This window comes from Solea solea, chromosome 8, assembly GCF_958295425.1.
Source record: "Solea solea chromosome 8, fSolSol10.1, whole genome shotgun sequence".
Lineage (NCBI taxonomy): Eukaryota > Metazoa > Chordata > Actinopteri > Pleuronectiformes > Soleidae > Solea > Solea solea.
This window is the reverse complement of record NC_081141.1, coordinates 3,750,134-3,772,102: the sequence shown is the minus strand read 5'-3', so window position 1 is coordinate 3,772,102 and position 21,969 is coordinate 3,750,134. Positions and strand designations below refer to the sequence as shown.

At 41.1% G+C, this 21,969-nt stretch overlaps 2 protein-coding genes and 2 non-coding genes across 6 annotated transcripts in view; 3 read left to right on the top strand and 1 right to left on the bottom strand.

Moving 5' to 3' along the window:
- LOC131464350 (leucine-rich repeat transmembrane neuronal protein 4) overlaps positions 1-21,076 on the bottom strand; it is a 71,168-nt gene extending 50,092 nt beyond the window's left edge. For 2 of the 3 annotated variants that reach the window (XM_058636780.1, XM_058636782.1), the window contains exons 1-5: positions 20,721-21,076; positions 7,278-7,454; positions 3,143-3,344; positions 1,829-1,943; positions 88-477 (exon numbers count right to left, since the gene is read on the bottom strand). In XM_058636780.1, coding sequence (XP_058492763.1) covers positions 88-118 — 31 coding nt within the window. In that variant the 5' untranslated portion in view covers positions 119-477; positions 1,829-1,943; positions 3,143-3,344; positions 7,278-7,454; positions 20,721-21,076. The remainder of the gene's footprint in view (positions 1-87; positions 478-1,828; positions 1,944-3,142; positions 3,345-7,277; positions 7,455-20,720) is intronic. The other variant, XM_058636781.1, reaches the window with a different exon arrangement.
- On the top strand, positions 4,002-4,073 carry trnaa-cgc (transfer RNA alanine (anticodon CGC)). The gene has a single exon. It is a non-coding gene; the product is annotated as a tRNA-Ala (tRNA).
- Positions 6,671-6,742, top strand: trnaa-ugc (transfer RNA alanine (anticodon UGC)). The gene has a single exon. It is a non-coding gene; the product is annotated as a tRNA-Ala (tRNA).
- Positions 8,552-11,753, top strand: lrrtm4l2 (leucine rich repeat transmembrane neuronal 4 like 2). The gene is made up of 2 exons (XM_058636783.1): positions 8,552-8,846; positions 9,184-11,753. Exons 1-2 carry the CDS (start codon positions 8,840-8,842, stop codon positions 10,803-10,805), a joined length of 1,629 nt encoding a protein of 542 aa, XP_058492766.1. The 5' UTR covers positions 8,552-8,839; the 3' UTR covers positions 10,806-11,753.
- Positions 21,077-21,969: the final 893 nt, after the last annotated feature.

Genomic DNA, 21,969 nt, shown 5'->3' with positions numbered 1-21,969 from the left:
GGGAGAGAGAGAAAAAAAAAACTGAATAGTAACTGGAGAACGACTAAAGACTTTGCGCAGATTCCTCACACAGCACAGTCTACATACCCATGTTTGCGCGGTGTCTGCTCCTCCTCATGTTTAGGGCTCTCTGTTGTCCCGAGTCCTCATGTTAGACGAAATCGGCGTTGAGTCCAGGGAGCCGGACGCGGACCCAGGTCGCCCGTCTGGCACGGGAAATGTACTCTCTTTGCGCCGCAGCCGCGGGTTCCCTTTGCGCACAGCCGCGCACCTGTCGGAGATGAGAGCGACTCCAGGAGGTGCGCATCAACCTCTGCCTGTAGCTTCCCACGGTACCGCACAACATGAGACTGGCCGAGAAAATGCGTGACTGACTTCCTCCTCCTCCACACAGTCCACAGAGGACGCGCGCACTCACTCTGGTGTCTTGAAGAAGGACATTCTTGCGCGCGTGTGTGTTCGCGGAGGCTGTGGAACCTTTTTTTAAGAAAAAAAAAAAACACCGAGTCACCAATTGTTGAATCTTTGTTTAGTGGCAGCTGAGAAACTAGAAACCGATCGCGTGGAGAGATTTGAAACTGTCGTCCGACGCCGACAAGTTGGATGAATCCTTGTTTTAGATGTGGACAGTGGGTGGAAAAGGCGCAGTCTGCTGCGGATTAGACCCGCTGACCGTGGCATCAAGAATAAATCAGTTGTGTAGCAACAGGAATGATGTTGGTGTAGGATTACTCTGAGCTCACTGCTGCTCGTTTGAGGACCTGAGGTGCCCTCTCCTGGTCAACGAGGGACTCTCAGCGGCCTCCACTAAAGTAGACTGTATTGTCCTCGGGTACAGAGCCTGAATATCAATTAAAGCAGAGGCATGGGACGACTGTTTGCTCTGCATTTCAATATTTGTGAAGACACACTGCCATTTTCAGAATGATGCCACGACATCCCGCTCTCTCTCTCTGCAGGATTCACACCCAGCAGTTAATGGAGAGCTGTGGGATGTTTGACTTTTATTACCTCAAGTTTGTTCACCACAACACATTATTACCAGAATCAGAAGCACTACTTTATCTGATTTAGTTAAACAAGTCATTACTATGATAATTCTTAATTCTAATATATCAAAAAAAAAAAATACTGGAATATTAACATAAGAAATCATGAAATGCAAAACTTCAAATACGAGATAATGAGGGCACTGTAGCATAAAATGGAAAATAAAGTAAAACTCCCCCATAATTAACTTTATTAAGTTGTTTAATTCCCTGGGCATTAATTATCCACACAATGTATCATTATTATAATGTTATATTAAATGTATTTGTGACTGTAGCAGACAATCAACACGGTCATCACTAATGACTCCTGTGCAGATCCCTGCTGATTGTACTGACCTGTAATGGAAAGGTCAGCTTGTTAGGCTGAAGTTTGTGTTACTATGCTAATCTAGGAAATCATACAAAAAAAACACACACTGTCCTCTGCAGGACAATAATACAGACCAGATCAAACCTAATTTGCATTTCCACTTTACAATATTATAGAAAGAGGAGAGGAAACGCAACAACTTCCCTTTAACCTGAAGAAACCTCTGACAGAACCAGACCCAAAGATCGTCAGGCATCTGCCTCGGCCGGTTGGGGTGAAAGGAAAAAAAGGATGGAAGGGGGTCTAGATGGAAGAGACCAGTCGTAGGGGCGGCCGTATTAAGTACTGACTCATTATTCAGCAGTTGCATGAATCTAAAATTAACTTCGGTGATCCACAGATTTGATCTGGCAAGGTTTTATGTCGGATGCCCTTCGTAATGCAACCCCAGCCCCATTTGTCTGACTTTGGGAGCGGCTCTAGGCGAACACTGCATGTGCCCCCCAGTGGCTGGGTTGTTGTTGTTATTATTATAGCATCAGGTCTGGATCTGGTTCCTGCAGCCCTGGAGCCGCATGTACCTGCAGAATGAGTGACAGTGTGAGAGACAGAGAGAGAGAGGACACAATTAGTGTCATGTCCAAATGTGATATGCAATACAATTCAACACTTTCTTGTATATAAACAGGTTCACAGTGTCCACTTTATACAATTTAAATGTCACAAAATAACGAACGCTCAAATAACGCTTCTCAAGCCACTGATGCACGCTGACACTGATGTGTGCTCCGAGTAAACAAAGGCTGCTCTCAAGGCCTCGTAATGAGACTTTGAGTCAGGGTCAAAATCATCACTTCTAATGAGTCCCCGTGCCTCTGTACTTAATGAGTAGCGTAATTAACGGGTAATGGATGTTAATGAACATTCGAGCTCAAACTGCAGATAGTTTATGTCAAAGAAATCAGTGGCAGGAGGAAAAATAAAGCTGCCGCATCTTTTACCTCGGCGGCAGACACTGATTTAATTCATGCTGTCAGATAATTACCTCACTGGGGTTGAAGGACAAGGCACAAATCTACTCTTCCACTCACACATACACAGGTTTGCACAGTACTGTAGTGAATTGCAGTGAGGGTGACAGCGGTGAGAAGCTGCATGAGGACACTCAGAAACTGTTGTTCCATGCAGACTCAATGAATGTGTTTGTCTGTACCTGGGTAAACAGTTCACAGGGAATGTGGGGCAGACTTTTGAGATTTTTGGAAAATAAAAGCCAATTTAGACACTATTATTCATAACTCAAATGAAACAAGTAAATAGAGAAATTTTCCTTCTTTCTCTAATCATCTGCTTCCTCACCGGTGCACCCCACCCCACTGGTCCCTCACTGTTGGGTTTAAATGGGCAAAATTCCCCCACTTGAAAGGTCTGTTTCACTCATTGATCCCACTTTTTCTCTCTTTCTTTTATTTTGAAACTTCCCGCAGTGTTCAACTGGTCAGGTGAAAAACCCTTTAAAGACACAAACGTCACTTTTAGTGCATGTCCAGTAAAAATGCATCACACACATATAGTTTCAAAGCATTTAAACGTAAATAAACACCTTTTCAAAGTAAAAGCCTAACAATTACAAAACTAAACAAACAGATAAAGGTTTTAAAGGCAAGTTAACTCAGATGTATTACATTTAAATTAACAAACATTTGCAACTAACACAAAATGGCATACTACAACATGAATAAAAACCCATTCACACCCCTGAAAACAGGCAAAAGCTCACCGGCTGTATTTTCCTTGTTTGAACAAGCATTATTTTGCACATTGTGGGTTTTGGATCCTCAGTCGTTGCCAGCTCTCAGTCACTTTGCAACTGTTTGCTCTCCCACTGCGGCTCCCACTGTGACTCCACGACCAGGTGATTAGCAGATCACCCTCAGCTGGTGCACTCAGCTGGAAGGGGTGTGGCCAGGAGGAAACGTTTCCTGTTGAAAGGGAACAAATGAATTAAAATATTTCCATTACTATTGTTTTATTTTAACCTCAATAAAACACAATACGTCTTTTCTTCATTTACGGTTTTTAATGATCATTTACTATGACGATATTATTTTATTTAGTTTGTTGTTTGTAGCCATTGTTTTACTTTTAACTTCCCTTCCAAACCCTGACCTTCACTCCATCCTTACCTAAACCTGACTCTTTAACTCGCCTAAATATACAGCCTAATGAGTGCTACATTTACATTCACATACCAGAAAATGTCCTAATGTGGACTTTACACACATTTAAACGCACACATGCACATATGAATACCTAATAATAATAATAGTACTTCTAATTCTAGTAATCATGCATCTGCATAACCGTTTAAAACAGGTGTGTAAACCAGTTTTCTTTAACAAGAACGTAGCCCTGAGGTTCACCTGTGTGTGTGTGTGTGTGTGTGTGTTTAAGCATTATATGGTTATGGTTATATTATCTCAACTGAAAAAAGCAATAGATGCATTTATTCAACTCTTATTTAAATTAATTGAATTAATTCTAAATACCACCATCGCCATCATGCGTCTATTCTGTGAAAAAGGATTTCACTATACTTTTATTCATTCCTTGTATCACAGAAGATGCAGGAATCAGGAGGGGATGTAGCTCAGTGGTAGAGCGTGTGCTTCGCATGTACAAGGTCCTGGGTTCAATCCCCAGCATCTCCATCTCTAATGGGCAGGAATTGAACTCTCAGCTGCTTCATTTACTTGTAACTTAGTAATTCACCCATTAAATTGTGCACTATACTAGTGTGTAATAAGTAGAGGACACAATTACTAATTAGTATGTGTGCAAAAAACCATATAATCAAATCATAAATAATTATGATGTTTTGTGATTCGCTAACTCATTAATTAATGATTGTCAAGTAAGAATGAAATCCACGGGATAAGAGAACGGCGCTCTGCTGTCACAAAAGCGCGCACCATAAACAACAAAGGTATAACGCCAACCATATGCAACTCACCTCACTTTGCAAATAACTCAGTCACCAAATTGCTTCCTATGAAACTTTAATGACTGTCTGTGACTGACTGAGCCCTGAATAATAGAGCGAGTGAAGGACTGGCTTTTTTGCAGCAATAATGAATCCCACTGAAACAGGATGTAGGGGATGTATAAATAGTAAAATAATTAGGGCAAAGAGAGACTTTAAACAGCACTGAAGCAGGTTGTATTTACTCTGACCCTAGGCTTCTCAACTTTAATTACCCTGAAAATTGCGCACACATAGAACCCCAGCAGCAGGTTCATATTTCTGAGATAGATGACTGGTCCCCAAACATCTGGCACTTTATACCCCATTGTTGCTGTGACTCAAAAGAGAAAAGAAAATCCCTGCATATCTTTGTTTTTGGGAATTCGGCCTGTATATTGCTTCTGCTTTGATTATCGTACAGTTGCGCCTCAGCTTGAAAAAAATAAAATAAGATGGACCAAAGTCAAAGCCCTGAGGAGCCTCTTGAAATTTCATGATTGAAAAGGTTATTTCTATTTTAGGTTACTATTTTCCTCGGACGTCAATATCTATGTATCCTATCTCATTATCATTGTCTGAAACAGGGAGGGAGGCGCTAAAATATTCCGGTCGTTAATGAGAGAATAAATCTTATTTAAATTTAAAAAACACTATTGTTTTATAGGTTAACCCACGGACGATGAAGGCACCAAGCCTTTATGTGGTAGTTCATCTTTTCATGCAATCTCATGAATAAGAAAAAAACACTTCTGCTCGTCTATGCAAAGTCCATGAGGACCAGTTCATAACGCTTTAAAGAAATGATAATGGACTCCGACATTTAAAACCAGGGTCAAAGAAACAATACCATATATTTGCCTGCAAAATTTCCTCTTTGCATTTGTACATTTATATTATGTCTGTACTCATTTACACAGCTTCAGCAGATCATTATTAGTGTATGTACAGCACTGTATTTCTAACAGTTATCGCGTTCACGTCACATAAGATTATAAGGTGTCTTAAGTGGTGCATTTACACGCTTTTCCACATTGATTTAAAGTGGGAAGTGTAAATAATCACCAGAAAATGTCACAACTTTGCTGATAGTAACTGTTAATTCAATTTAAATAACATATTGTGTTAAATCAGCTTTGATTAAGATAAATAATCTCCATCTGCTGTGGCGATACTGTGTTGAGTAGCCACAATATTAGCACAAGAATCTATGGAAAATAATTCATTGTTTTTTCAGCCACCTGTACACTGTTTAACTTTGATTCTATTGGTTAAATGATATGTTTATGTTCTAAAAAGTCCTGACATAAAGGTTTTAGTTGATGGCAGCAAAAAAACATCCCACCCATCTCACGACAAAGGCCACTGACTTTCGCTGAGGGATTAATTTCCAGTGTAGACATCTCAAATATAATGGAAGGACGTTTAAGGAAACGCTGCTCTTTGCTTACAACACACTCGAGAGACGCGTCCGCACCTCATCAGTCTGACAGACAATTTTCTAAAATAGGAGCTCATTGAGGAAAGGTCAGGAAAAGATGTGGATGGATAAATCTAACGGCCCATCGTTCGTCCAATCGGTGTGCATGAATATGACAGCAGACCAAGCCTGTACTGTGCATGTATGCATCCAGTATTTCTGCATGACCTCCGTGATTTTCAAGGAATCTAGGCAAGGAATGAAGGAGTTGGGCGACATCATTTGCAACAAACGGCGTTTTTTAGGGTCTGGACGCTGGACGGGTTAGGGTTAGTGATGCTCATAGTTATGTTCATTGGATTGGATTCAGATAAGGAGAAAAACTTGGCCTCTAATTCACTTTGTTGTGAGAGTGGGGAAGAAAAAGCTGCGGCCTGAGCACGTAGCCTTGAGGTTCGCCTGTGCGTGTGTTTTTAAACATTATATAAGGTTGTGCTTATAAATGGTAGCATAATGTACTTCAATAAGCCTGTGAATGTAATTTCAAGCTTTTATGGTTATATAATCTCACCTGAAAGAAAGAATAGATGCATTTATTCAACTCTAACTGTATTTAAATACCACATCACTGTCATTCATCTCTTCTGTATGGAACTATTTGGACTATTGCTCCAAAGTATAATTACCTTTAAAGAAATAAAAGCACATGCATTATTATCTGTTTCACATTCATGCGGTTGTTGTAATTGTGTTGAGGACGCACTTTCACAGTCCACTCAGTTTAATTGAGTTTCAAAGCATATTTATGGTATTGAGGTGGCACCTTGAATCACCGGTGATATTGACTGGTTAAGATAGAGGCAGGAGGGGATGTAGCTCAGTGGTAGAGCGTGTGCTTTGCATGTACAAGGTCCTGGGTTCAATTCCCAGTATCTCCACTTCTTATAGACAGTCCAAGAAGAAAGGAATTGGGCCTTTCACCGGTTTGCTATGTTAAATAGAGAGGACAAAAATCCAGTAGTGTCCTGTGTGTTCCATCATCTCTTTTCTTACATTTCTTCGTACAACAACCTTTGTGTCTGGACGTTGGATGGAAAGTAATGCTCAACCTGTCTCTTCACATCACCACAGAAATACCACTGAATCCCTTTCACCCTGTTCTTCTTCAGAAATGCAACAGCGGCCTCAGTGTTTTGGACCATTGTCCTGTTGGAGAAGTGCACAACGACCAAGGCCACGCAGCGATCACAGCATCTTCTCTTTCAAAGCAGTACATTCATGATGCCGTCAGTGAAATGTAGCTCCGCTGTATATAAAGTTTCATAATCTCCTGCTGTAGATTTCACAAAACCCAGTGAATGTGGCCATTGATTTTTCTTGATGGCTCAACTTCTTGTGCTTAAGTGTTATCAAATTCCACTGCTCAGTATTCTCTGTGTCTCTGGCTGTTAGAAGATAGTGGCTGGCACCTACCTACGGTTGATTACACTGTCATTAGTAGCCGTCACTTTCACGATGTTGCTCCGGCAGTCTCCTGACGCCGTCATTGTTGCCACACTTTATGCCGTCTCCCGACCAAACTCTTTGATGAGCACATTCTGTTTGACATCCGATCGTAAGGTGTGCCACCACAAGTCACAGAGGTGTTATCTGAAGGAGAAAGGCTCATTTTGAATATATTTCCTCTTAGAGGAGGCCGCGCGAGCAGCACAAGAAATCTTGTTAGACCACTAGTCCAAACCAAATATTGATATCACTTCATTAGTCCATATCTTAATAACCATGTGTGATCTGGGTGCTGATTTCTCTCTTATCTGTGTGGCCTGGTGTCAGGAAAATCTTAAATGAGCAGGACATTGCACTGAGTGTACACAAGGGGTTGCTGTGAGCACACAAAACAACTCAGGCTCTCCGGTGCTGAAGTCTTCCTCACACTGTTGTTCCCAAAGTGAGAAACATCAGCTCATGAGTATGAGATGTTGACAGAAATCGCATGTTTTCCTTGCTTTCATCCCCTCCTTGCTCCCTACATCTGTCCGTTATCTTCCCACCTCAGAGTTACAGGCCAGGTCATTTGAATACCAATAATCCTCCTGTTGCCACCTCTTTAGAAGCATCTCCAGACACCAAGAGGCGTTAACTGTTTATCTATATGCGCACCACTCCCCGCGACCCAGGAGGAACGGATGGATGCCTCACACTTAAGCTGTTACCATAATTATCATTTCAAGAAGCTGCAGAGCAAAAAAACACTGATGAGCCAACTTCCTGTTGTTTTGTGGCTATGACGTGTCCTCAATTACCCATTGATCAGCTGTTTTTTTATCACACACATATGTATATATATATGTGTGTGTATATATACATTAAAAAATATATATAAATACATAAAAAATATACATTAAATATAAATATATATTTAATGTATATATACACACACATATATGTGTATGTGAATATATACATTAAAAATATATACATTAAATGTACATATATATATATTTCACTATAAAATTAATAAAATCTGAAACCGATTGCACATGTATAAGGTGTGTGTGTGTGTGTGGGTTTTAATGACGCCTCCTCGAAAAAAAGCAAAGGAGACATGAGAGCATTAGGGAGAGAGAACTAGGGGACACTAGAAGAGAGAGGGGGAGGAGAGAGAGAGAGGGAGAGAGAACTAGGGGACACTAGAAGAGAGAGGGGGGGGAGAGAGAGAGAGGGAGAGACTGTGAGGAGTGCAGAATTGTGCATCAGTCTGTCTGTGCTCAAATGGGTTATTGCGCACACACTAGGCTGAACTATAGCGGCGACTCTGAAGTGCGTGAACGCGTTCTGTTTGCGCGCGTCAGTGGCGCTTTGGACCGCTGCGGAAAACTTACCTCTTTTTCTCTTTCTGCTCAAATTGAAGACACACGAGTGATGCTCAGTGTGCGGCTCGAATCCGGAGCCGCGTGAACTGCGATTTTTTTTCTCTTCTGAGAGCAGTTTCATTTGCTCTTTATCTGTTTGTTGCTGAGGATTATCCCCCAGTAATGATGGGTAAGTCATCATGCTCGTTATTGACGCGGCTTCTCCCTCTTGATGCATGCTTCTCAATCCCTCACTCATCTGCTTTGTTTGACCAGTGAATTGAATTGAATGAGAATGTTGTGTCCTTCCACATTTTCTCTTTGTGCCTGAATGTGCTCACACATCCATATGATAAAAGTAGACTCCGCCATCAATTCCTCATGAAGCAGATCAAGATGTTTCAGACATCAGAGGCGCTCCTCACGATCATCTGAAGCTTCAACATCGCACCTTTACTTATTTAAACACGACTGAGCTCATGTTTTCTAAAGCCAAGTCATTTCCTTTGATTGCATGTGCCCAACAGGTTCTGTGATGGTGGACTGGAGGTTATCATGTCTCCTCCTGCAGACAGCTGCTCTGCTGCTGCTCAGCAAGGGGGAAAGAATGTGCCCCACGAGTTGTCGCTGTGAAGGAAAGATTGCTTATTGCGAGTCCGGCATCTTCCAAGACATCCCCGAGAACCTCACCACAGGATGCCAAGGTCTGTCTCTGCGGTACAACAACCTGCTGGTCCTTCTGCCATACCAGTTCGCTCACCTCAATCAGCTCATTTGGCTTTACCTGGACCACAACGCCATCAACGCAGTGGACGCTTTAGCCTTCCATGGTGTACGGAGGCTCAAGGAACTCATACTCAGCTCCAATAAAATAAGCTACCTGCACAACAACACGTTCAGCGCCGTACCAAACCTGCGAAATTTGGACTTATCCTACAATCAACTGCAGTTACTGCAACCGGGACATTTTTATGGTCTGCGCAAGCTGCAAAATCTCCACCTCCGATCTAATGGATTGAAACAAATCTTCACTCAAACGTTCCTGGAATGCCGCAGCCTGGAGTTTCTGGACTTGGGTTACAATCGCTTGCGCAGCCTCATGCGTACGACGTTCTTGGGCCTGTTCAAGTTGAAGGAACTTCATTTGGAGCACAACCAATTTTCCAGGGTGAATTTCTATATTTTCCCGCGCCTTACCAACCTCCAATCGCTTTATTTGCAGTGGAACCGCATACGGTCCATCAACCTCGGCGTCCCGTGGACCTGGCACAAACTACAGAAATTGGACCTGTCGGGGAACGAAATCCAAACGTTGGACCCATCTGTTTTTCGGTGTATGCCAAACTTACAAATACTCAATCTTGAGTCAAACAAGCTGAGCACTGTGCCGGAGGAGGTGGTGGCGGCGTGGAGCACGCTGACCACCGTCAGCTTGGCTGGTAACGCCTGGGACTGCAGCCGAAGTATCTGCCCCCTCATGGCGTGGCTCAAAACCTTCAGAGACGCCAAAGACATTAGCATGATATGCAGCGGTCCCAAGTCGGTGCAGGGAGAACGAGTCATGGACGTGGTGAAAAACTTCTCCACCTGTCTGGAGATTCCGGGCGTGTTTACAACCACAGCTCTGATCAGTTTGACCTCAGCCCTAGTTCTGAACATCACAGCTTTCCACGTTCCCTCCAGCATTACAGACCTGACACGTACAGAGTCCCCCGCACAGATATTAATCCCCTCACCCGTACGCCCTAGTGGGACAGCGAGGAAGACGACAGAGTCCACAACCCTGACCTCTATATCTCCCATTCCCTCTGAATCTCCCACATCCTTTATCCCGGAGCTACAGTTTGAACATATGGCTTTCCATAAAATCATTGCAGGCAGTGTAGCCCTGTTCCTGTCAGTGTCATTGATCCTTCTGGTTATTTACGTCTCGTGGAGGCGCTACCCCAACACCATGAGGCAGCTGCAGCAGCACTCGGTCAACCACAAGCGCAGGAAAAAGGTTCGAAAGCAGGAGCAGGATCTCAACTCTCAGTTGCAGGAGTACTATCTCAGCTACCATTCAAACGCGGAGACTATGGACTCGTTGGTGAGCGAGGCGAGGCCTTGCACGTGCACCGTATCTGGATCCATAGAATGCGAGGTCTGACCTGCCCACTCCATCTGAAGAGTGCAAACGTGCAGGAAAATGGCTTTTCTGCGAGATGAAGTGGTGTTTTTATCTCTCGTGTGAGTTTGTACGCCGAAGGAGATACATGGGAGCATAGAACGATATAATTGTGCGCGCGGAGGAGACGACTGGAACGAAAGAGATACGGTGTATTTGGAGGGAGCTAATTATCGCCCTGACTGACACAGGAACAGTGGCAGGGTGAGCCAAGTCAGCTGTGTGCAATTTCACATAACCACTGGACCTCTGTTACAGTACAAGTCAGCTCTGTAGAGAGACTGGTCGTATTCTTAGTCACCCTCTATCACAGAAAAGATGAACCAAGAAGCCACTTTTACTTGCTTGTTTTTAGTACGTAGCATTTAGGATTTATTGTGTGTGTGTGTGTGTGTGTATCTTTGAGTGTGGTATATGAGTGTGTGATTGAGGATGAACCGGTTTACTGACGTCTGGTTGAAAGAGATAAAGTGTAACAGATCCGATTTGTCTATTTGGCAAAACTGCTTCAGTGCAAAGCAAACAGACGTAGCACTTCCACAACCAATGGGTTAACAATCACAGCGAGGATCCCGTCCAGGAGGTCTTTTGCATGTATTCATTGACCTTCCCTCAAAGATGCTCCTCTCATCTGTAAAATGATAAAGTTCTTAATCAGAGAATTATGCATCTTTCGGTTTCACTGTATTTAAAAGTCATCTAAAGTCTCATCTCAGGACTGATTCTTTCCAAGTTGTACAAAAATGTGTCGGGGCCGGCGAAGGCCTCGATGTGTCGAAAGGAGTTGATGATGTTGATTTTCATAAACAAACTTTTGTATTGAATATTCCTATTAATATTATGATCATGCGTTGTTTGTGTAAAGACATAACATGGACACTAGGCGTTCTGTGTGATGATTGTGTAATTAAAAGAATTGCTGATGGGGGGAAGAAAGAGAATGTGTATGTGTGATAAGATGCACTTTCCTATCCATGTTTTGTGTTGCTGATGTTACACACTTCATCGGATTTGCTGCTGGGTGCGAGGGAAGCTGACACATTTTCCATTACGCGTCCTGTGTTTTCTGTCCCTCTTCACTCATATCGTCTCCCGGCACGCCAGCGCTCGCAGCACTCGTCGGCTCTATCTGTTCCACGCACCTCAAACTCAGGGAAGTAGGTGCTTTGTCGGTCCCTGGGACAATCGCTGTGTCTGAGTAGGTGTAGAAACGAGTTGTTTCGTGATCTCGGTTTCCTCATAAACAGCCCCTGCTTTTTACAGGGAGTGGAGCCAAAGTAGGCGTTGCAGGCCGGAACCATATGAGGACGCTCTGCTTTTGTATCGCCGTGTATTTTATGCCCATTTTTGAAATATTGCTTTTGTGCCGTGAAAGGAAAGGGAGAATAGAGGCGGACTGCTGAGGGACAGTGGGTGTTATAGGTCAAGGCAGATATGCTATTAAGAAGATATCACCCACCTTGGTCTGCTCTCTCCGCAGTCCTCTCCCTCCCCTTCTCTCGGCCTCTATTTAAATTTCTTCCTGCAGCTTGGCGAGGAAACATTGCCAGGAGACGTATGTTTTAAGCCAGGTAGGTGCAGGCAGTGATGGGATCGTGTAAAACAGCTGCAGAAACGGTGCTTTTTCCCTGGGTGTGATTGGTTAAACACAACAATCCAGTGTTTACACCACAGCTGTCTTAGACTTGGTGTAAAGGAGACAGATGCCCGTGTCCTGTGTGAAGTTTCTGACCAGTCAAAGGTTGTTCAGATAAGGATTTATGATCTCCCTTAACTCTTTATCCCTGAGGCAGGCATGCTGCCATCAGAATTCATATTCATTATTCAGTTTCCAGGACTTACATATATGACAAATTCGTTTTCAAGGCCAATGGGTAAGTCTGCAAGGACAACACAGTGATAATAACGCGAGTAATAATAAGTAATATGGACACGACAAATGATTAGTTGATCTAATTTAGTCAGATATTGTAATTAGTGTTTGATTTGTCGTATTGTGACTGATGAAAAGCAATTTGTAATGTTTTGAAATGTTGCACACGCGCACAAAAAATGCTGAGCTCTGCATCTCGTAGATCATTATCGAGGGTATTTCTCTGGATGAAAAATCATGGCCGCGCTCATTATTGACTCGGAACAACAATGCACAAATGAAAGCAAACTCCACAAGAGGAAATCAACAAAAGAAAGGGGAGGAAAAAGCTGTAAAAAATATATATAAATAAACATTAAGCTGTCATGAATGGATTCTAATCAGGACACCAGGAGGCACTCAGCAGATGAAAAACACAGAATTAGTAAAAGTCACGTCTGGAAACATCCAGAACATACGTTTTCTTTGCTTCCTGTGAACACTCTCTCTGTGTGGGGTAACTTGTTTGATTTATGTCGCACACCGTGGACTTTATTCAGTGGTAATGTGAACAGCACTCTGTTCATTTTTTTGCCCGAAGGTTATGCTAGAGAGGCAACGGTAGACAGCATTGACTTTTATTATCAATACCTCAAATGCCCATTTTCTTTTTTATCTGCTGGCCTGATTTCCATTTATTAGGTGATTTAAAGCAACAACTTAACATTTTCTTTCTTGCCAGGAGATAAAAAGATTGATACCTGCTGTTAAGCTAGAAACAGCGAGTGAGAGAGAGAGAGAGAGAGAGACAGAGTGGGGGGGGGAAAAGAGAAGATCCGTGACTCATTGTTCTGTGTACAGCAGTTGAAAAATATTGGAAAAAATATGTGGTGGTCACTGTTGAATACTTGAGGTTTGATGAGGCAACATGTCAGGTTGTTTCAGTGTCGCTCAGGACAAGATGTGTGCTCCAAAAAAACAAGGAAGGGCTACATGTGTTCACACTTGGTCTCACAAACACCTCAGAATGTGGTGCAGGGGACGGGGAGGGTCGGGGGTGTCAGGTGTGTCCCGAAGCTGTTTCACATGTGATGAGATCACACCGGATGAAAGTGAACACCAAGCCAGTTCTGTTACCTCGTAGTCATTGTTTCTCATTTCTTTTTCTCATCACTGAAGGTCACAGAGGCTTGTGTGGAACAATGCTGCTTTTTGTCCTTGTTTCATGTGTTAATGTGTGGCTATTCACATGCATGGATCCAATACAATAGAGCTGAGTTGACCTGAGTTGAATTGAATTGAATTGAATTGAATTGAATTGAATTGAATTGAATTGAATTGAATTGAATTGAGTTGAACTGAGTTGAACTGAATTGAATCAAATTGAATTGAGTTGAACTGAGTTGAATTGAATTGAATTGAATTGAATTGAATTGAGTTGAACTGAATTGAATCAAATTGAATTGAATCAAATTGAATTGAATCAAATTGAATTGAGTTGAATTGAGTTGAACTGCGTTGAATTGAACTGAACTGAACTGAACTGAATTGAACTGAATTGAGTTGAATTGAGTTGAATTGAGTTGAACTAAATTAAATCAAATTTAATTGAGTTCAACTGAGTTGAATTGAACTGAGTTGAATTGAATTGAGTTGAACTGAATTGAATCAAATTGAATTGAATCAAATTGAATTGAGTTGAATTGAATTGAGTTGAACTGAGTTGAACTGAACTGAACTGAACTGAATTGAATTGAACTGAATTGAGTTGAATTGAGTTGAACTAAATTGAATCAAATTTAATTGAGTTCAACTGAGTTGAATTGAATTGAGTTCAACTGAGTTGAACTGAACTGATCTGAACTGAACTGAACTGAATTGAGTTGAATTGAACTGAGTTGAACTGAATTGAATCAAATTGAATTGAACTGAGTTGAATTGAATTGAATTGAGTTGAACTGAGTTGAACTGAACTGAATTGAATTGAATTGAATTGAATTGAATTGAATTGAATTGAAAAACACACTATTGCTTTATCCTCCACATGGCAGGGTTAGGTTACGCTTCCACTAGCATAGTACCTGGTACCAGCTACTTTTTTTAAGTACCTGCTCTGGCGAGGTTCCAAGCGAGCTGAGGCGATACTATGCGTGACGTCGCCAGATTGACCAGAGCGCCGTCACAGGAAGACACGTCCGACACAAGAATCGAGCCGAACAATGCCGAACTGTAGATCAGTTAAAAAGACGCAACAATCCTAAAAATGTGGGTTAATCTCCAACAACTACCAGGGAAATGTCTAAAATCTCAATATTTCGACAGAGGAGTCTGGTGTATTTAGTGACAAACAACCATTCACTCTCACATTCGCACCTACGAGAACCTGGAGGAAACTCCATGGCCCGTGTTCTGACCTGCAAGGCAACGGCGCTAACCACGACTCTACGCTCGGTTATTTCAAGCGGCCAAAACCTTGGCGCTCCCGAGACGATCACAGTTGCAAAACAAACAACGACAAAAACACAGAGAAGAAATATCCCTCACATCGGCTTTGCTGCTCCACGTGAGCGTGCGTGTTTATCCTCTCCTGACTCAGGAGCTTCACCTGGATGATGGAGATTCAAAGCTTATTTCAGGGTCCACAAAGACCGCTTGACCTACTTCTGTGGCCTTGAAAAAAAAAAAGATGTGTTTTTCATCTCGATGCAACAAAAACACACTGAAGACCGAAGTGAAATTATCACATTTTCAAAATCAAATATCTCAAAAGCTTTTGAAATGACTACAAGAGCATCTTTCTTTCTTTCTTTCTTTCTTTCCCCTCCACTGTACATTTAAGCTGACTTGTCAAAATAATGAGTTCCAGGCTGTTAAATCTGCAGCTCAAAATGGAGTCAATGGGCTATGAAGGCATTCAAAGGGAGTTGTCACAGTCCGTCCTCTCTCCTGTGCTCTAAAACTCTATTTCTTTGTTTCTGCACCTTTTGTGCACTGCATATCACCTGCAAAATTCATTTGAATACTAATGTTTTACTGACTCTCAGAGGAGAGATTCTCTCAGCTTCCTGTGTGCTGCCGAGGACAGAGACCAGTGACTTTTTTTTTGTTTTCTGACAAAAACCATTGTTGCAACAAGAGGACAGCCGCCGTTAAGTCTGTCACCACGAATAATTCTTAAATCATTGCTGAGAAAATGGTTTTCTCCTGAGTTATATTATCTTCCTTTCATCTTTCCAGTTCATTACTCACACGACGCTTGAACATTTGACGGAGATTGCTCAATGAAAGGGAACAAATTCAGACTGAGCTGCGTTTTAGGGAAGCAGAATTTCATATTAGTCGGTGAATATGTTCATTGTGTGGTCCTGTCTTTTGGGTGATTTGTGTGTTCTCGTTCTCCACATATTTGACATCATACAATACTTTTCTTTTTACGAGTTTCTTTCCTCCTTTGTGACACAGTAGAAATTCAGTAACATCACGAAATCATTTGAAGCATAAACCCAGTTAACAGCTTGACCTTTACCGCCGCAGTTTCACTTCCTTATGACAAACTATGGACTACACTTAGTAATATTTATATAACACGGAGCTACGCGTGCACAGGTTAGGTTACAGCCTCTACATACAACAGTGATGCTACCTCATTGTTTCTTTGATTTATTTCCCCCGACCTTTCAACAGCTTTGCCTCCCACACCAGGGAAATCAACCAAAAAGCAAACAATTAAACGTATAAGATTTATAAGCAGCACGCCAAGTCATGTTGTTGTTCCCTGAGTAATAAAGCATCGCTGTGGTACCTGTAATAAAGACACCACGGCAGTGTCCGCAGAGGATCCATTGTATAGGTAAAAAAAAAAAAAAAAAGGGAAAGTTTTTTTCCACTTACTGCAGAAAAACATTCATTGTGAAACACACTCACACAAAACCCAAGCTCCACAAACAGCCTTGTGATTTGACAGCTCGCTTGCACAGATTCCGAGTGACAGACAAGCCCGATGACTTCACAACCGTGCAACAATACGACAATAAAGGCAGCGGATAAAAAAAAAAAAATAATAATAAAACATACGCATAGTGTGCAGGTTTCTCCTCACTGACACTGTTGTTGCGTTAAATCAAGCGGAGTGGCTATAAAACGCAGCATGACTGATCATTTGGAAGCGGATCAAATATTAAATTTAGCTCCACAACAACACGTTCAAAACTGTGGAAAAATGGATGGTATTTATACGCCTAAGTGTTGTGATGCGAACAAAGACTGTGTTTAGGAGAAGAGGCGCAAACCCGGCCGTTATAAGCAGCAGTAAAGTATTGCTCTTGTTATGTTTTTTTTCCTGCTTAGAACCTCGTTTTGACAGAAGTCCCTCAGGCTCGATGCTGTGAGCCTCTCTGCTATAGAGCATGAATGATGGCGGCATTAGCGCGGCAGAGGCACACGATGCCACGACACTCGGAAGCCGCCTAATAAAGACAGAAAGTACCGAACCCATCTTTATGACCACAGAGACCCTTCATTGAAGGTAGTTATGGGGCAGAAAAAAAACTTGGACTTGCACTTAGATCTCTAAGCTTTTGAGGTTTGTACGACAACGTATATTAAGTCGCACTTAGAGTTTACTGGCAAACCAGAGAGCTGTGGCAACATCCGCTGCATCAGTCCGGCATTAAACCCACATTTTCAGAGCAGAAACACGTGATGAAAACTAGTCACTGTTTTTTGTTTGGATGCTTTTAGTCATTTTTGGGGATTTTGAATAAACTCTCATTTTTATCCATGATGAGCACAGGATTTCAGCTAATGTTTTTATATATATATATATATACATATATATATATGTATATATATATATATATATGTATTAGAGCTGCAACTAACGATTATTTTCATATATAATCGATTAATCTGTCGAATTTTTTCCCGATTAATCGTTTGGTCCATAAAATATCAGAAAACCTTAAAAAATGTTCAGCGGTGTTCGTCAAACCTGGAAATGATGATTTTCTCAGGTGCCTTGTTTTGTCAAAAAAACTTGTCACAAACTAAAATGATTTACTTTGAATGATTTCTTTGTTATCCGGAGCAAAGAAGTGAAGAAAATACTCACATTTAAGAAGCTGAAACATGAAAAAATGCTTTGAACCGATGAATCGATTATCAAAATAGTTGTCAATTAATTTAATAATGGATTAATAATCGATTATATATATATATATGTATGTATACATATATATATATATATATATATATATCAAAAGAATCCTCTTTTTTGTCCTCAGACTTCTTTTTGGCTCGCGAATCCGAGCTCTGACCCTGGTGAATCCATCTAAATGCACCATTTTGTCCACTTTGGCTCAGAGGACAGTAAAACTCTCTCCTGTTGGCAAATCATTTCGGTTTGACAAATGTGTATGATTAAGGTCTGAGGTGTGACAGTCCAAGCACTCGTGATCATCATTCATCACAGCTGTTGTTATCACAGATGTGCCTCTCGGCTTGTTGTCGTCGTCGTCGTCGTCGGGTTTTTTGGTTGTAAAAGCACAACCTGTTTGGAACATTGATCTATTTTAAAAGCTGTCACGTCACGGTGTTTGCTTGCTTAAGTGTCACTTATGTTGATGATGCATGTTTCAGAACATCATGGCCGAGTAAGAAAGAAACGTTGTTTCTCAGGTCAGCACCGGCTCTGTTTCTGTTGTTTTCATGTCTGGTAAATCCTGCGATTATTGGCATTTGGATGTGAAACTGACAACGAGTAATGGAGCCTTTGCAGAGCAGATATTTGTAATTTCTTTAGAACAAACACCAGTGACATTAATTAAGATTCCAGTCCAGGTTTAAGAGAGACACGATGGTGCTAATGTTCCCGTGTCAGGGTGGGTCTCACGAAATACTACATCATTTTGAAAATGCAGTTTTATTTTAAAACTGCATCCATGTCCATGGATTATTCTGTTGTGGTCATTATAGTAATGCACAGTGACCTGTGAAATACTCCTGCTCTGTATTTACATGGTCTAATGTATAATAACTCCATGATTTATAGGAATGACAGATGTGAGCTCCTATCAAAAAAAGTAGTAATTAAGCAGTGGATATAGATGAAGGGAATTTCCTTCTGGTGAAGCCAAGGCCTCCATGGATCTTTCCTCTGACTAGTGAATTATTTTTTTTGATTTCCATTTTAATGTCTTATGAAATATGTAAGTATTTTTATTAAAAAAAAAAAAAAAAACACTGCTGTAATATGCATGCTGTCATCTCATAAATGTGATAATTTGTGCGGTGATGTGCGATGAGCGTAGTCAGTGACTCGACCTGGTTCCACTTGAATGGTTCCACAACGATACTGTGTGTTGTTATTTTAACAAAAATAACCATAGGATCTACACTCACTGGCCAATTTATTAGGTACATACGGCGGAGTATAAACGGATTAGCGACTAACTGAGTGTCCAGGTTTACATTCTGAGTTCAGCGCGGCCTGTAGAGTATAGAACTGAAACGATTAATCGATTACTAAATTAATCGACAACTATTTTGATAATCGATGAATCGGTTTGAAGCTTTTTTCATGATTAAAACGAGATTAATTCCGATTGTTTAAGCTTCTTAAATGTGAATATTTTCTTCATTTCTTTGCTCTGGATAACAACATTTGAGAACATCATCATTTCCAGGTTTGATGAACACCGATCAACATTTTTCAAGGTTTATTATGAAAATAATCGTTAGTTGCAGCTCTAAACGAGTTATCTAATTAATTATTGTTTCAATCATGATAACGTTGTTACTGTTACTGCCAAAAAAGTGCGGCACGTTACTTGAATTATTAGTTAATTGAAGCTGTTTTTATCCAACTAGATCTCTAAACCTCACTGTTGTTGACACAACAGATCAAACAAACACACATCGACACAAGGGAGTAAACGATCAACAACATGTTGAATGGCGAGCCCGGTAAATCTCCCAGTGTTTCGGTGGCTAACAATCCTCGGGCCCATTTTCTCCCGGGCGTTAGATATACATCTTAGCAAAATATGCTTTAATTTTTAAACAAGACCAAAGGTTTACAACCGAGCGCACACCTCTGTGAGGCTGGGCTTACAGGGACTGCACTGCACTGCTCTGAGCTATATGCGGATGCCAGTCTGTGCAGTGTTTATTATGTTTATTACCCTGGTTCACGCCGCAGTCCCACTGAGACGTGCAGGTATTTGTTCGTAGGTCTGGTGAGCATTTCAATATAGATACAGTATTCTTGGTTCACCCTGAGTGTGTTGTTGAGACACCACCATAAATGACAACTGTGACATTGTATGGGAATCTCATAGGATTCACCCAGTCGTCGTCAAACTGACTGACTGGAACACCTTGCTACCTTATTGCCAAGATATCTAATATGACTTAAATAATTAACTCAAACTGCGGGGAATTGTTCTGTATTTCTTTCTCGACTACACATTGCACAAGAGAAAAGAATGCATCTGTTATGAGCAATTTTTGCTGCAGATTTGGAACTGTGCCCATGTTCGCTACTAAATATCACAACAGTGTGGCACAGTATTATGTTTGTGGACCAACAGCACAGCACAGAAGGCTACATCAGGCTTCATACACACACACACACACACACACAATGCACATCCATCTCACTTTTGCTCTTTTCACTGGGTTTCTTTATAAATCATACAAATGTAGAATATCACGTGGGTTAGGATGAATTATTATCAAAAACGACTGATATTTGAAATGCCCTGTTTGGTCAGTGTTGACATGTAACGAAGTACAAATACTTAGTTACTGTACTTCAGTAGAATTTTCACATATCTGTACTTTACTTCGTTATTTATATTCCTGACAATTTTTACTTTTACTCCACTTCATTTCCTACATAAAATGTGTACTTCGTTACTACAAAATAAGAGTTGAGTTGGTGACGTAATGCCTGTTTGTTTTCGCTAGTTGTTTTTAGCGGCACCAGCTGTTAGCCGCTCACCTGTTAGCCGCAGATTTCGACTCCGAGTGGGCTTAAAACTCACCAGCGGCTCGTTGTTTACCGGGTCCGACACTGAGGCTCTGGTCGCCGGGTTTCGGGTCTCCTGTCTCCGGGTTTCGGGTCTCCTGTCTCCGGGTTTCTGTTGTAGAACTACACTCTGGACGCCAGGTTTCAGCTCTCAGCTGTTAGCTGAGCGGCTAACCGGTGAGCTAGCGAGCTCGCGCAGATAAACCGCAGATTTCTTCTCCAAGTTGAATTAACTTGTGACGTCTAGAAGTTCCACAGACTCCAAAAGCTCCAAAAGTTTCAAAAAGTTTCAAGAATACAAGCAGACACAGGGAGGTTAAGTGAGAGAGTTTGTCAACATTCACGACAAAAGGTTCATTTGAATGTTGTCTGAAGTTGTTAGCCTCTACCTATTATTATGCTTTTATTGTTAAGAAGCCACAATAAATGTCAAATTCAAAATTGTAATTGCTCATTTTGTTTAAATACTTTTACTTCTAATACTTAAGTAGAGTAAATGTCAGGTACTTTAAGACTTTCACTCAAGTGATATTCTCAAAGGTGACTTTAACGTCTACCAAAGTCATTTTCTGGTAAGATACTTGTCTCATACTCATCTTTCCTAAGAAAGACAACATAAATCCAAAGTCTGTACAAAAGTGTAGCAGTTTTATTTAACTTCAGAGAGGATCAATGCCTAAATATATATATAAAATAACAAACCAAAACTTCTCTTTACAAACCTGGTCTTACCTATAAAGAAGAAATCAGAAAATAAATGACACAAAAAGATGAAAAGAAAGACAAAACAAAAATGGCTTCACTCTCCTATTACTGCTACCTTTTAACTTAAAAATGAACAATTTCGATATAGAGACAAACAACCATTCACTCGCACACCTATGGTCAGTTTAGAGTGGCCAATACCTAATCCATCCAATCCAATCCAATCCACCTTAATTTATAAAGCACTTTAAAGACGACAACAGCTGAAACAAAGTGCTGTACATCAGAGATAAATAAAACAAATAAAATATAAAAAAAACGTGTGACAAAACAATAAAATACTGTAGAAAATATAAAAACAACACAACTAAACTATATATATATATATGCATATGTATATATATATACATATATATATATATACAGTATATACCCACACAGAACATGCAAACTCCATGCAGAAAGGCCCCCTGGGTTCGAACCCGGTTCTTCGTGAGTGCTAACCACTACACTAACCGCGTGGCCCGCCCTCAAACCCATCCAATTGAATTTAAATATGG